This window comes from Leptodactylus fuscus, chromosome 5 (assembly GCF_031893055.1).
Source record: "Leptodactylus fuscus isolate aLepFus1 chromosome 5, aLepFus1.hap2, whole genome shotgun sequence".
Classification (NCBI taxonomy): Eukaryota; Metazoa; Chordata; class Amphibia; order Anura; family Leptodactylidae; genus Leptodactylus; species Leptodactylus fuscus.
Window position 1 is genome coordinate 211,916,668 of NC_134269.1, and position 15,930 is coordinate 211,932,597.

The window sequence follows — 15,930 nt, forward strand, 5'->3', positions numbered from 1 at the left end:
ATATATTATAGTGAAATTTGTCCTCTTAACTCTTTCTATCCCAGTCAGCCAGTCTCCAAAATCTGTACTCGACCCCCACCAGACATGATGTGGGGAATGTCCTTGCCCCATTACCCAAAATTTAAGACCTCTCCAATAACTTGTTAAAAACATACTCTTCAACATTTGGGAGTCGAAGGAGTGTTTTCAAAAACGTCCAGATTTGATCATGCCCCCACTAGGTGGGCTATGCTCCGATTGGGCCTCGATGCTTGCCCTTTTGGGCCTTGGCACTCCCTCTCTTTGTGACCTAGGAACCTTTTTCAGGAAATTGACTATTAGCCTGTGGCTGTGGGACCATTTCACATTGCCCAGGAGACTTTTCCCCTCATTCAGACATCTGGGAGGCCACCACTTTTTTTTGGGTTCCTCCTTTTGAGACAATTGCTAAGTATGGTTAAAATTGTGGAAACAGTTTTCTAATATCTTACTTCCATGCTAAGATATGAAGGCCTGAAGCCTTAGGCAGTACTACTGCTATTTCTGAGGACAACATGGCCCCTATGTGCAGTGTTGTCATTTAGACCATGTATACAGTAAAATCACTAGCCACATATGTGTTCACATACTGGGATAGTCAAACAGATAGGTCATCAATGTATAAATCCTGGAAAATCTCTTCAAAGAGAACCTTTCATCACTTCCACTAACTCTAAACCTTTGCACCCTTCAATAGTGGCCCTTCCACTGATTCCAACGCAGTTGGAATTTTTTCTCTAGCCCTCACCATTCCTGAGAAATTGTTGCTGTTAATTTCAGTCTCTCTAGCCTCAGGTGGCCGTCCTAGACTGAGTAGTCTGAGACTGCCCACCTGACAGTTGAGAGCCTAATTAACATATTGGATGCTGAAACTAACTGTTATCATTGCTTGGGAATGGTAAGGGCTAGAGAAAAAATTCCAACTGCGTTGGAATCAGTGGAGCGGCCACTATTGAAGGACGCAAAGGGTTAGTTAGTTACTTTGTTAGTGAGGGTGTTGTAAGGTCCCCCTTTAAGGGAGCAAATCAGGTAACAGAAATATCTTAGGGATTTATTCCACGGGGGGAACTTTCACTTTTATTGAATGCATTTCCCCTGTGCTACAGTTCTGTCAGGATGAGGACGCAGCGGGGGATTATGGGACATGTGCTGACGTACAGTAACACTTCATGTTTCGATAGGAGTGAGAAGAAGCCCCCTCTCTTCCAGTCATTGAGACCCTTTGAAATGCAGATTACCACATTATGAATGACAAGACTTGATGCTTCCTTAAACTTGTCAGCAGTTTAGAACTTCTCAAGTATCTTCATCCCGGTGTAGTGTTCAGCAGGTTCACCGCCGAGTCATCCAAGTGACGGCAGGAGGGATTTCATGGAGGAATTGATATGTTCATCCAGAGATGGAGATTTCCTGAATACCTCAAGGCGTCGGAAAAACCAGAGTGTGAACCAGCTCAACTCTTATCTGCCAGCTGGATTCGGCATCTTGAAGTCTGATACGTGTTATTATCGCCTACTTTTTGTTTACGCCTGATTTAAAGGCGGACTCCGCTGCAGTAGCTGTGTACATGTGATGCAGTTAGTATGGCGTATATTTGAAGGCGTTACATTTGTACTTCATCTTTTTTTTTTTTTTTTATTTTTTTAAATAAATTCTTTATTTATAAACACACAAATAAACAGAAGGGAAAAACAATTCGGAACAATAAGCATGCAAATAGCCAAACCAGATACAGAACAAGGTGGCAGGACCTCTCTACAACAAACAACCCGAGAGAGGTGTCTTCGCCACCAAAGAGAATCAGGGGAAAAAGGGGAGTAGAGGAAGGATCAAGAGGGGACAAAAAGGAGGGAAAGTAGGAAAAAGAAAGAAGGGGGGGGGAGTGAGAAAAGACAAGCGGGAAGATGGAAAGAAAAAGAAGGGGGGGAGGGGGCCCCAGAACCCGACCACTAGCCAGAACCCCAGCTTAGCCCATGATATCCCTGTATGACTGGGACCCCTGAAAAAGAATCCAGGGGGTCCAGGCCCTCAGGAAAGCCTCGTGGGTGACACGAAGAGACGCCGTAAGGTCCTCCATGGATTGGATGTCTTCCACCTTGCGGAGCCAATGGCGAAGAGACGGAGAGTTGGGGGACTTCCACATAGCCGAGATACAGGCCCTAGCCGCGTTAATTATGTGTCGAATTGCGGATTTACGATAGGCCCGGCGGGGGATACCAGAAAGGTGAAGCAGAAAACAAGCTGGTGTATTAGGAAGAGTAGTTTGAAAGATTTGGGACGTCAAACGGTGGACTCCATCCCCAAATTCCCTCAGAGCCGAACATGACCAGAACACATGTAGGAGGGTCCCCTCCTCCGAACCACAGTGCCAGCAGAGAGGGGAGGCCGAAGGAAAGAACTTGTGCAAGAGAGAAGGGACATGGTACCATCTAGTTAGGATCTTATACCCCGCCTCTTGGAACTTACAGGCAACAGAGCTTTTATGGGCAAGTTCCAAGATCCTAGAGCAGTCCGCATCCGAGAAGGATAGATTGAGATCAGCCTCCCATCTGGATAAGAATTAGGGTCTGTGGTCCGGAGAAGGGGAAACCAACGCCGTTTAAAACTAGGCTTTAGATTCTTAACCTTTACTTCTTCTCCTCAGTTTTGGGTCCTGGCATGCACTCTCCAAGGTAGAAAGGTCCTTTAGACGGTAGAGCTACCGCCAGATTTCCAGTGTTGTCACCCACTATTTTCCATAACTACTGTTGCTAGATATTGGCCCAAATTTTTCACCAAATTGTGTAGGCATAAGCTTTAGATTCTTAACCTTTATTTTGTATCCTAAGTTTTGGGTCCTGTCATGTCCCATCCCAGGTAGAAGAAGTCCTTCAGACTGAGGTTTGGTGCCAGATCTCCATTGTTGTCAGTCAACCTTTTCTATAACTACCGTTCCTAGGACATGGGCCAAATTTTCTAACAAATTGGGTAAACATAGGTTTCTCAACCACTACTTTGTATCCTCAGTTTTGAGTCTTGTCATGCTCCATCCCAGGTGGAGAGGTCCTTCAAATCAAATCAAAAAAGCTTTATTGGCATGTCCGAATAGATATTTGGCATTGCCAAAGCCAATAAAGTGGGGGGAGGGGGGAGTTGGACTCGGGTGGGTGAGTGGTGGGTATGGTGGGGGTGGGGTGGGTGGTTTGGGGTATAGCAGTCCGTGGAGTCTCATCTTCCTCTTTGTTGGTGACCGTTATATGGGGGGGTGGGGCGGGGCGGTTGGTTTGGGGTATAACAGTCCGTGGAGTCTCATCTTCCTCTTCGTTGGTGACTGCTATATGGGGAGGTGGGGGTGGGGTGGGGTGGGGCGGGTGTATTGGGATACAGATGGAAGGGCTGGAGCCGGCAAATTCCACTTGAATGAGCCACGTATACTGCCTAGAATACTGGACACTCTTCATGTATATGTGTTGGTATACTAATGATGTGATCACCCTCAGACAATGGGGATGCACTTCTTATGGCACCTGGGGAGGCCACCTACTGGCACCAAAAACCAGTATGAAACGGCCATGGTCACTCCTCCTTATGGTGAATGACCACGTAATGAATCGTTACTGTGTGCTTTGGAGGTATACATTTTTAGGCCTTCATCTTCGATAGAATGATAGCTACCCTCATGTGACCCAAAAAATTGCACTATGGCCCCGAATAAGAGCATTGGCATGTACCACCAATCACGTTTGGTCCCAGTCTATGTCCACCAATTTTTTTATTTTTATTTTCGGGAAACTGATCCCCTATTTATTGTTTGTTTTTTTTGGAAACTGGGTTGTTGTAGATTCTAGATGGTCAGAGATAATGGAAAATTTCCAGTAATATGTAAATATGTGAAGTGTTGAGCTTCTGGCCGGGCTGATGTGCCTGTGCCGTGCCTGTGCCGCGCCTCGTGGCTTCTCTAAGCCGGTTATATTCATCATGAATGACAGGACAGTTCTCTGGGCAGGAGCAGAGCAGAAACTGAGAGCTAGCTCCGAGCGCTTGTTAGGAAGAAAATACATAAAGGAGACGTTTTGAAGTCATGGCAGCTGGAAGACACATCGACCCCCCCCCCCCCCATCCTCCACCGATATATCCGTCCTGGATAAAGATGAAATAAAGTTACATTCTAATAGACTGTCAGGCCGCTCCACCTTTAGGGTATATCACATCATCATCATCTCTCTAGTTGTCAGAGCTTTCTGAGAGGTGAACAGCCACAAAAGCGCAATAAATAATAAAGTTAACGGAAAAAAAAAAAAAATATATATATATATATATATATATATATATATATATATATATATGTATGTAAGAATCACTTGCAAAAGAAAAAAACGTAAAATAAAAAAATAAAAAGATAAATGTGAAAAATAGAATAAAATTAATAAAGAAAGGTAATAAAGAAAAATAAACAAAAAATATGTTAAAATTTAAAGGGGTCCTCCTATCTCACTGTTTCATCAGTCTGCTTACAGTGTCTTCTTCTCACTTCCTGTATTCCCCCTCTTGCTGAACGGGCCTGATAAGGATCACAATACTTAAGCAGATCAGATAATATGCAGATGCTTGTACAGAAGGACTGTGCGTTTACATAGAGAGATAACAGACTCAGCTTTATCAGCAAACTGCAATTAGCTGAACGATTGTCCTGCTGGCAAGAGCAGTGAGTGACATCACTTGTCCTATAAGTCCGTGGCGTGGTTATAGCAACACTGTGTAAACAATGGGATAAATAAGTTCACATAGCAGGCAAACAAAGCAGCATTTCTAAAGCAATATATTTAGGAAAAGTCTTCAATTTACATAAGCTACCAGTATAGATAGGATCCTTGAGATGGGATAACCCCTTTGAAGCCAAATAACACATAAAAAAAGAGACATAAAAAGAAAAAACGAACAAAAAAAGTGTAAAAAAAACTGAAAAAATATAGAAAAGTAAAAAAAAATGCAAAACAAAAATAAAAAAAGTATAGAAAAGGTAAAAAAAGAACAAAATATTAATATTGTTATTGAAAATTCCAAAGATGATTAAAGATATAGAAAAAAAGAAACATGAAGAAAATTCAAAAATGTCTAAAAAAGAACAAAACCAAAAAACTCAAGAGAAAATGTAAAAAAAAATAAAAAAAAATAGTAAAGATGTGAAAAGGAAATGAATGGATCTTTTTTGGGAGTCCCCAGAGATACTGATGTTTTTCACAAGTTGTCTTTTTTTCTACTACAATTCCAAAACATTTTTTCAATCATGAGCTTGTTCATCCTGATCTTCCTGATTGATGAATAAGATAAGATAATCCTTTAATAGTCCCACAGTGGGGAAATTTCAGTATAATTCAGTATAATTCCAGGATAATAGTTAAAACTGACACATACAATGCATGTCTCATCAAATACAGCCCCCCCTGTCTTCTGACACCCCCAATTCTTCCTTGTTTGATCAGACTATTAAGCTGTATCACATTATTGGGTAAGGTGGGGGGTTAAGGTGTCACTTTTTGTTACACGACTCTCCCTCTTGGTACGCAGAGACGTCATATCTTAAGATCTCCTGCGTTGTCCGGTCCTAAGAACATGGATCCTAAAACCAATCTGTGCATTATAGATAAACACTTCCTGTGACTTCTGTTGCTGTATATATAGCTACATGTACTCAGATGGTGGTCACCCAGACAGGAAGTTGTGTGTTGCTAAGCATCCTTAACCTTTCTATATAATAGATATAATGAAGAGGAAGGGCAAAGAGGAGAAATAAGCGCAGACTCTGTATAGGAATGTGATCACAGTGAGACTATGTGTATGTAGTGACTGCCATGGAGATTTACTTGAAGGTTACCTCCGCCAAAATGGCGCGATGGGTAAATGTTTGAGAAAGTCCGATGTTTGTTTGTCGGCCACTTCATTGTAATAGTATCCTGTGTTTATTTGCACTGACTCATTCTCATCCTCCCGCCATGCAATATTAATGGGCTCTTAATGAGGACTCTGCATCATTTATCTTTGAGCCAGAGCCAGCGGGACGATCAGTCTCATCCAGTTCACCGGCCATTTAGCAGACCGATAAATCATTGTTTTTCCTTATTTTTTTTTTCCAGTATTTGCCGGAATTTTGTATTTTAGTGCCAGTAGCAGCTTTATTTATTCGCTTTTTAGCTTATTAAAGATTATAAATGTTTGAACATTTTGCAAGGACCACAGAAAAATGGACCAAGAGAGTGCTCAACTACAAGTGCTATACCTCTACTTTAAAGGGAGTGTCCACTTTTTGCAAAACATGATAATAAGGTTTATTAGAGAGTGTTACACCCTCATCGATCACTGCTCGGAATGCAAGTCTTCAGTTTCCCTGCAGCGCCACCAAAGGAGAAATAAAGTATTACACAGTGTCCATTGAAATCAATGGGCTGTAAATGTAACGCATGGACGTGTCTGGTCCTCCATTGCATCCAGTCTCTTCTCTGTGGCTTATAGATCCTGACATGGAGACTCCATTATAAGAATTTTCTAATGGTGTTTTTGCAGATATAGTTTATAAATACCGTTTTCTTGTTCCCTGCTGGTCTCTACTACCTGGAAATGCCTTCTCATCCAATAACTGGCTGAGGTGGATCAAAACTGTGCACAGTGATTGGCTGAGCAGCCATTTCCTGTGTATCATTATGGGACTAGGAAGTGGAGACCAGCAGGGACTTGGTAAGCATCAGAATAGGAGGGGTAGGGATCAGTGAGGTGAGTATTGTTATTTTTATGGGGGTTTTTTACCCACTTCGGGTCCTTTTCAACCAATTTTTTTCCCACTTCCCTCTAATATCTTTTTATAGTGATCGGACCCCATTTTTCCACAGGGGAATCTGCAGGACAACCCCCGAGGGAGCGGTAATGGGGACAGAAACTGATATAGGAGTAATACAGCTAAAAAATATACATGGAAGAAACAATAGAAGCATAAAGTATAAAAATGTACAGAATTTACCCAAACGTTCCATTTCTTCTTTCTTTAACCATAAAGAGTGATGAAGTGTTTCCTTCCCTTTTCCGACAAGATAACGGACACCCCTCTCTCCCCCATCACATGTTTTCCCACAATGACTAATTCACTTGTGCTTAAATGGGTTTTGTCCAAAACTTTTGTTTTTTGAAGAAATTGTGTGTTTTCTACTAAAAATGAAGCAACTTTCTTGGCCTTGGCCTGCTCTTTTAGCACAGATCCTCTGGTGGGTGATATGAACTTGATGCCGAACTTTTTTGGGACTGTAACGTCACGTGACATTAAAGGGGCAGGTCCATCACATAAGGCTACCATTCTTGCGGCACAGTTGCCTCAAATAAATCAATGATCATGGCTGAGCTTTGGTTGGAGTTTCAGTTTCAGTGGCAGTCTCGTGGTTCTGGACGTCGCACTTGTGTTGTCATCCCCATTATGATGAGGCGCATTCTCTTCCTTTCTTTGTCGGAGGTGGGATGAAGGCCAGACTTCTTCTCTATCCATGTGTGAAAAGGGACAGACAAGATGGCAGAGAAGAGGCGCAAGGTCTCTTTGGCGTTGGAACGATGGCAGAAGCTTAACTTCCTCCAGATCGGCACTAGATTTCTCAATAAAGTTTTATTGAAGGGGTATTCCAGTCAAAACAGGTTGGGGTGTGTGTGTGTGGGGGAATTGGCTGATCTGTAGGGGTTCTAGTGATTATAATATGGGGTTGTTTTGCGATGTGGTTGGGCTATCTACAGAGGTCCCATTGAAATGAATGGAGTGGGGAGCTCACTTACGAGCACCGTGGCGTGGAAACAAGGGTGCAAAATGCCCCCAATTCTCCTCTGTAACTAGGGGCTAACTTGTTTCAACTAGAACAAACTCTATGTGCTGTCGGACCACCCCTGGAATAACTCCGTTACAACACCACCCCCGTATTTTTTCTACAAAGAGTCCCAAGATCGAAACCTATTACCTATCCACAGGAGAGGTGGTCAATATCTGAATGGTGGGACCCCCCGTGGTCACAAGTGCTCAAGCCCCATTTTTCCCCATTGTACTGGCGCAACGCACACATCTGTAGTCCCGTATGTTCCTTTAAGAGTCTGTATTACTTACGTAATTCGCCAAGGACAGGTCTTTTCATCACTTCTTAGTTTCACATCCAGATGACGAAGCCAACATTAGGATATCCATAACGGTGCCCAAGGGTGAAGAGGAGCGCAAGGGTGAAGAGAAGCGCAAGGGTGAAGAGAAGCGCAAGGGTGAAGAGGAGTGCAAGGGTGAAGAGGAGCGCAAGGGTGAAGAGGAGCGCAAGGGTTGTCAGAGTTGAGTATCGGTATCGGGGACATACCCGAGTCCAGTCGATCTCCCATTTGGCGGGAGAGTTGGTCAGACCACCCAGCAGTATATTGAATAGAAGACATGAAGATTGATAGCACCATTATCTATAAAATTCTATAATCTGACACCTGGAAGATGGAGACAGGTACTGTAGGTAAGATAAAGGAGAGCGCCCAATAATCCGCTGTCTCGGAGCTCATAGGATTAGCAGAATTTTTTTTCCGTTCAGAAGTGGCTAATGATGACAGAATCCATCAGACACGCGGCATATCACACGCAGGCTGCACCAGCTGCTGGAAATGAGAAATGCACAATATCTACTACAGGGGCCCGGCGTCTGACTGCATAACTAGGCCAAGATAAATTGCATCATGAATCTCCCTAATGTGATAGGAGCTGAGAAACGGATTAACCCTGTGCGCATCGGCAAAGACTAAGGATTTGTGACCCGAAATGCGTTAGTATACCCTGAAAAAGACAGGATTGATCTACTGTGCTTGCTTCAGGGGCATAGAGGGGTGCAGAAGGAGTGCCTATAAGTGACTCTGCCATGGGCAGGATATTTGGAAACAGCTGATTTTACATTTGCCCCAGGGTGAATGAAAACCTAGCTATGAGCTATGATCCCGGTTAGGATGTGATGTCCAGGGGAAATGTTATCCACCATGCAGCCTGTGCACTTGCATGGACCTGAGAGATCAGAGGGGCCCCTGTACTTGCTGACTGTCCCAGAAAATATGAGAGAGGTAATGGCCAATTCAATACTCACCAATCCTCCGTCCTTCACAGGCCACTCTCCTGTTTGTAATTTGGGGCTCGGGGAATCCTTGCACATTATACCCTGTTGCAGAACAAGGCCTGAGTGTCACAATCTCATGGTCAGCATCTGGTAGATGGTGGTAGCCTGGGGACAATTAGGAGGCGGGTATAATAGGTGAGAACAATACAATGGATAGCAGCCAATTGTTACTTTGTTGGAGCATTGAGGGGACATTATACTATGTGAGGGCCATAAGAGGTGTAATACTGTGGGGCATTAAGGGAGCATTATACTGCGGGGGGCAACTAAGGAGGCATTATACTGTGTGGGGCCACTAAGGGAGCATTATACTGTGTGGGAGCACTAAGGGAGCATTATACTGTGTGGGGCCACTAAGGGAGCATTATACTGCGGGGGGCCACTAAGGAGGCATTATACTTTGTGCAGACACTATTTTTTTCTACAGTACTTCACAGACATTGACAAGGTGGCATTATACCTAAGGGGATATTATACTGTGTGGGAGCCATAAGGGACATTATATTGTGGAGACTATGTGGGATCACTGAGTGGGAATTATAATCTGTGGGAGCACAAAAGGGACATTATACTGTGTGGGAGACATACAAGGCATTATAGTGTTCAGGCACCAAGGGGACATTATACTGTATGGGCACTGAGGAGGCATTATACTGTTAGGGAATTATATGGGGCATTATACTGTCGAGGCACTATGGAGGCTTTATACTGTGTGGGCCCATAAGGGACATTATACTGTGGGGGATCTAAGTGGGCATTATACTGTTTGATGGCCAAAACGGGACATTATACTGTTTTGTCAAAAAGGGCCATTATATTGTGCGAGATATACTGTCTGAGAGCCACTGTGGGGGCATTATACTGTGTGTGGGCCATAAGGGACATTATATTGTGCGGGATATATGGGGGCATTATACTGTGTGTGGGCCATCAGGGACATTATATTGTGCGGGATATATGGAGGCATTATACTGTGTGTGGGCCATAAGGGACATTATAGGCTGTTAAAAATAAAACAAAGCCTGATTGATTATTGAGTCCCCCAGACATAGTCTTCCCGGGCCCCCGTATATGTCTCATTTAATATTTATCGTACGGCTTTCTAGTTTCACTTCGAGACAGGAAGTCAATCATACGCGAAACTCAGAAAAAGACCCGAGTAACAGAGGAAGTAGAGAGAGCGTTCTGAGAAAAACTCTGAGCCTGAGAACAGAGAGAGTGCCGGAGATTTAGTAGAAGACTCCAAGAAGTATGTGTGCAGGACGCCGGCCATATTAACCCCACAGGAGGATCACTATTCCCATGCACTTTCTATCTGGAAGTACAATCCCCAGCGGACTCTTACATTCCTGAATTACATCCAGCTGCCTGTTTTTACACCCCCCCCTTTCCAAAATACATCTAAACCCTGACGTCAACCCTCTGCTAAAAATTCTCAGCTTCTTGGAAAAGTCTTACAGATGAAAGTTTAGCAGAGCTTCTGCATCAGCCTCGCCTGCGACTGGGATTATTATAGGGGCATCCATTATGGCCAAATCTCCCGCACCGCACTGACAGATTACAGCACCAGCTGACAACCATGGATTTTCCGGAACGTGACCATTGATGGCGACCATCCATTCTATACACAGCGGAGACATTTAAGGGAAAAAGTTCTCTATAAAAAATTTTTGGGATTGTTCATCTTGGATACCAACGCTCGCGTCTTGTCACAGATCACAGGCCAGACTTTGTTCTAAAAAATTTTTGGGATCGTTTGGATACCGGAGCTCTCGTCTCATCTCATCTCGTCTCTCTTGCATTGGATACTGACCACAGGCCCCATTTTGTTTCCATTAAGCTACAATTTTTAGATTTTAATTGAGAATGCTAGATTTTTTAAAAAAAATTCTTAATTTTTAAAAAATATTTTTAATTTAATATTTCTTTTTGTTTTACATGCATGGCATATGTAAAGCAAAATAAAATTTAAAAAATCAAGTAGAATTTTGTGCGTTAGTTTTTGAGATTATTTTGATTGAATTTATTGTAATTTTTTATTATTTTTTTGCCTGCATTGTTTGTTGGGTATTTTTGATTTTGATATTGACTGGGAATGTTTCATTGTGGTGTATTTTGTTAGGACACTGTTAGGCCCTGTATGCCATGCTTGTGTGTGTCTATGTAATATTATATTGGTTTGCACCCATTGAGTTGGTAGCAGGGCAGACACGGGGAGCGACCCCTATAGGCCAGTATCCAAGGGTCTGGAGAATATTAGGGACATAGTATAGAGACAATAGGATTGTGATGAATAGTAAACCCAGCAATGCTACATCGGGTCAGAGATTATCTAGTGTAAGAGGAAGTCCAGAAAATTTCCTGTTACTACCGTAGTTTATCTCCCTTGTCGAGACCTTCTCAAAACACATAGCGCCTTGGCTTAGAATAATGCACTTGTACCACGGGCCTGACTTCAGTCACCCTACAAGGCTGAGGCAAGGGATGAGGACGAGGTCGGTCTTGTAATAGAGGTCATTTGCCGAATACGAGGGTGTATGTACAAGGAGAATCGTCCATGGCTGGTGTCAGGTACTACTAAGTTGTAGGGTAGAAGCTAGAAGTCCACACTTCGATCCAATGCTGGCGACTTCCTCAGATCTTGTAGAATATGGATTATGGACTCAGCTATCGGCCTCATTCTTACTTCCGTGCATTACGGTTCTTTCTTAGCCCTTTGGATATCGGCACCAGCTGGGTTTATATTTGGAAACAACCTATGTAATTCATAGCACTGTGATCCCGAGAGAGTCGAGGCAGAGAGGTGGACTCATGTTATACCTTCCAATGTAAACACGGGTCAGCTGAGGATTTTCATATATTGCCTCAGTGCCGAAGGTGTAACTCTCAGCAATTACATTTTTCATTTACAAGACTGCAGCCGTATTCCCCCCTCCCCCCTTCATCACCACCACCTGACCCTGACAGTGCGAGGTCTGTTTAATCTATGTTTTTATACTCCTGATATTTGGTGCGTTACGAAGGGAACTACTTAGCTCTCAAGTGAAGTTCTGTGCCGTCTACATAGAAGGGAGATTGTAACAAAGTAGAGCAAAGGTGACTCGACTCTCGAGACGTTAAAAGGGTGCAAAAACTCTGCAAGGACCTTGAACGAGGCGACATCAATAGTCCTTGCTGGTCCTACAAGAATTCTAATTTTATGGAGGATCTTTGAGACTTCATCCTGGTTGGAGAAGAGGCTCAGACATCTCGTGGAGACCATGGAGAACTTTTTTCATCGCCATTTTAGAAAGTCTCGTCCAGCTGAGACTGAGAGGAGAAAGAGTCTGGCAGCTTCGAAAGTCAGGCGTAAGTCTGGAGCTGGTGGACCTTCTCTAGGACTCTTGGCACAACGAAGAGTGTCCGTCCAAGTGGGCAAGAAAAACGTAGACAGTCGAAGGAAATCCAGCACAGCGCCCATCAGGGTCAACCCTCGATTTGCTGTGAAGGACGTTCAAAAACATACATTAAAGTCTGGGAAAATCCAGAATGTTGAGGACTTGCTTTGGGACATATGGATGGACTGTAAGGTCCTTAACCAGATGAGTCAACAACCCAGCGATCGGGAGGGAGAGGATAGTTATACATCTGGCAGCGACAGTTCTGAAGGCGACGTCTCAAGGTGTGTAGGTATCTTTGGGCAGGTCATGTATTACTTGGTGTTATATATATATATTTTAGGATTGTACATATTATTGTGCAGTCATGGGCAATCAGGTTACACCGCAGTCTTCTATACAAACCGAAAATATCCCTCAATTTTTTGAGTTGTTTTTCATAAAGGGTTGGCCAATATTTTTTTGAATCCAGTGAATCTTAGTTGAAAAACTTTCACCATTTTGTATCTACAGCTCCTCTGGAGTCCTATGTGTCTCCATGATAACAGACTATAAACAAACCCTGTGTAGTCTGATCCTACAGTTACATTCTCTTCCCCAGAAGATAGGTCATCTGTATCTGATCTGTGGCGGTCCAACACCGGGACCTGGCACTGATCAGTTGTTTCAGGAGGCTCCAAGCACCAAAAGCTGGTGCAGTGGAATGGGGGAATGCCTACAGTAATAGGAGCACAGTAGTAGCCCTGTACACTGTATAGCGGTCATCTGGCTAATTACTGTTAGGTCCGGTTCACATCTGGGTTCGTTATTCCGTTGGGGAGTCCTCTTGGAGACCCTCCGAATGGAAACCTATGCGCATTAAAAAGCACTTAGCTAAGAAACCTCACGGACCCCATAGACTATAATGTATGGTTTCCGCACGGAACATGCAGAGAGAAAAATGCTACTTGCAAAACTTTTTTCTCTCTGCATGATTCGTGCGGACTCTGAGCGGAAACCACACGGACCCCATTACAGTCTACAGGGTCCATGTGGTTTCTTAGCTATCTACTTTTTAATGCATATAGGTTTCCGTTTGGGGGGTCCCCACGCGGACTCCTAGATGTGAAGCGGGAAGCCTGCAGGTGATTTCCATGCACTGCACCAGTTTCCGTCGGCTGCAACCAGAGCCTGTTGGACCAGTTGGTCTGTGGCGGGTCCAGGTGTAGGACCCCATACATCACATAATGTTATCCTGTCCCGTGGCTAGGCTGTCAATATGAAACCCCTTTAAGATACAAGATAAAATAAGATGCTAGTAATATGATTGCAGACGGCGAAGACTTTGTAGTCTGTTACCATGGAAACACAGTTATGCCGAAACGACATACACAAAACCTTAGGGGATTTTTTTAACTGTTTGCAAACTTGCTTTGTGAATTGACGTGACTTGCTCCAGTTTTTGTCTCTTCTATATTGTTAGCTTTTTACTGACAAATCAATATTTCTTGTGATTCCCATCAAAGCCGCGCTCTTCTGGTTTGTGGGTCGGCGTTGATGCGTAACAACATAAAACCACAATCTATATCAGTAGAACGAATTCTTAGTTGGTCAGCAGAATAACATGATAACTGCTTGCGTCTGACAGATGGGAGATATGACAGGACCATAGTTTGCGTCTCCAGGTCATTGTTTGTGATTGTCGCGTCTTGTTCACATTGATCACCGATAAGCGATTTCCTCATTAGCGCAATCGCCACGATCTAAGGGCTGCCATTTACTGGTATTCTGATGGTGTAACCATTGTTCATATGTAACTCTGTGACCAGGCAAATGGGAGACCCAGGACCCTTGTGATCGGTGGAGGTCCAAGTGGTGGCCCCCAACGATCAGACACTTATCACCTATCCTGATGCGTTGTTATTTTGGGAGAGCTTCTTTATGGTAGTCATACACCTTACCCACGGACCCCTTACTCTATAATGGGGTCTGCCAGGTTTCTGCCTGATAAATATACATTCTTGAAGTGGAATGGTGGACGGAAACCTCCAATGGAGACCGCGCACTAATGTGTACCTACTTTTTCAGCCAACAGTTTTTATTCGGACCTCTCGGTGGACTCTCATTGAGAATAGGGAAATAAGTTACTGAGTGACACCTCTTGAGAACAAAGGATCGGGCTTCTTAAAATTCAACTACTGGGGGTAGAGTCTGGACTCCTTCATACCCCTTAGATGGTCCCCTGGACACGTTGAATTGACAGATTCCCCCGACATTTGTCTATATCTGCCTTAAAGGTATCCTATAGGTCAGACACATTTTTTTCTAGGTACCATGTCGGAATAGCCTTAAAAAGGGCTATTCTTCTCCTACCTTTCGTCGTCTTCTCTGTGCCGCCATTCGCCTACAATCGTGGTTCATGATGGTATACTGTGCAAGCGGCCATTTTCTCGTGTCCTGTGGGCATGCGCAGTCTACTCTGCCCAAGGCCCGGGGCCTAGAAGTTACTAGTCACCCCGGAAGAAGAGGCTGCTGAAGAAGATGAAGGCGGCACTGGAGAGAGTTCTCTCGCAGCATTGGCGATGCCCCCAGTGCTGTCTGAGCACTGAGGCCCGCCCCCAGTGCTGCGAGAGAGCTCATTTGTATACCAACAAGAAATGGGATTGTAGGTGAACGGCGGCACAGAGAAGACAACGAAAGGTAGGAGAAGAATAGCCTTTCTTAAGGCTATTCCGACGTGGTACCTAGAAAAAATTGTGCCTGATAGGATCCCTTTAAGGGTCGGTGCTCTTTTATTCCCTGTATACAGCCCCCATACTCCATCCGAGAACCAGAAAAAAATCCATTGGTGCATTTTTATTACCGTAGGAACTTGGACATGGGCAGCTTAAAGACACTATGGCCCCGCTTTTCTCCCTTTACTAGACATCTCTCAATTCTGATGCCCGTTCCATCGCGAAACAAATAGATTGTCCCTGATTCTTTCAGATCAGCACACCTCAAAAAGTTGAATATTTTTAATATTGGCCCATTTTTGGTATGTTTTTTTTTACCTGCATTTGTATCATAATGCCATTGCAATTCCATCACGTCCTTTTCCCCTCTTTGGGAGACAGTTCCGATGATTTATCTAAAATTTTTGTAAATTATTTTCCAGTTCAATAGTCGAAGCTATTTCCCATGTATTAATATTTCTAAGCGTTTTAGTTTTTTTTTTTCTCTGTGTGCTTTTATCCCCACGAACATTCTCGGTTGGATGGGTCCATCTGTCTGCTCTCTCTTGACAGTGATCCCACTGGAGAAAACCTGGATACTGTGATGACTCATGGAGGTTAATACCAGTTCAGCTGATAGAGGCAATACTCAATGCTTCTTTGTTTTGGAACGATTTCTTAGTAAATTTAAGAGGTTTATTAGGATGATTA

General features: G+C 43.6%; 1 protein-coding gene across 6 annotated transcripts in view; it reads left to right on the forward strand.

Annotated features, from left to right (window-relative positions):
• DGKI (diacylglycerol kinase iota) overlaps nt 1-15,930 on the forward strand; it is a 151,936-nt gene that overhangs the window by 58,682 nt on the left and 77,324 nt on the right. The window contains exon 1 of one of the 6 annotated variants that reach the window (XM_075275202.1): nt 12,389-12,810. The exons of the other annotated variants lie outside the window; for them this stretch is intronic. Within the exon in view, the coding sequence (XP_075131303.1) occupies nt 12,410-12,810 (401 nt within the window). The 5' untranslated portion in view covers nt 12,389-12,409. Of the gene's footprint in view, nt 1-12,388; nt 12,811-15,930 lie in introns of those variants that run through there. 6 annotated transcript variants of the gene reach the window in all.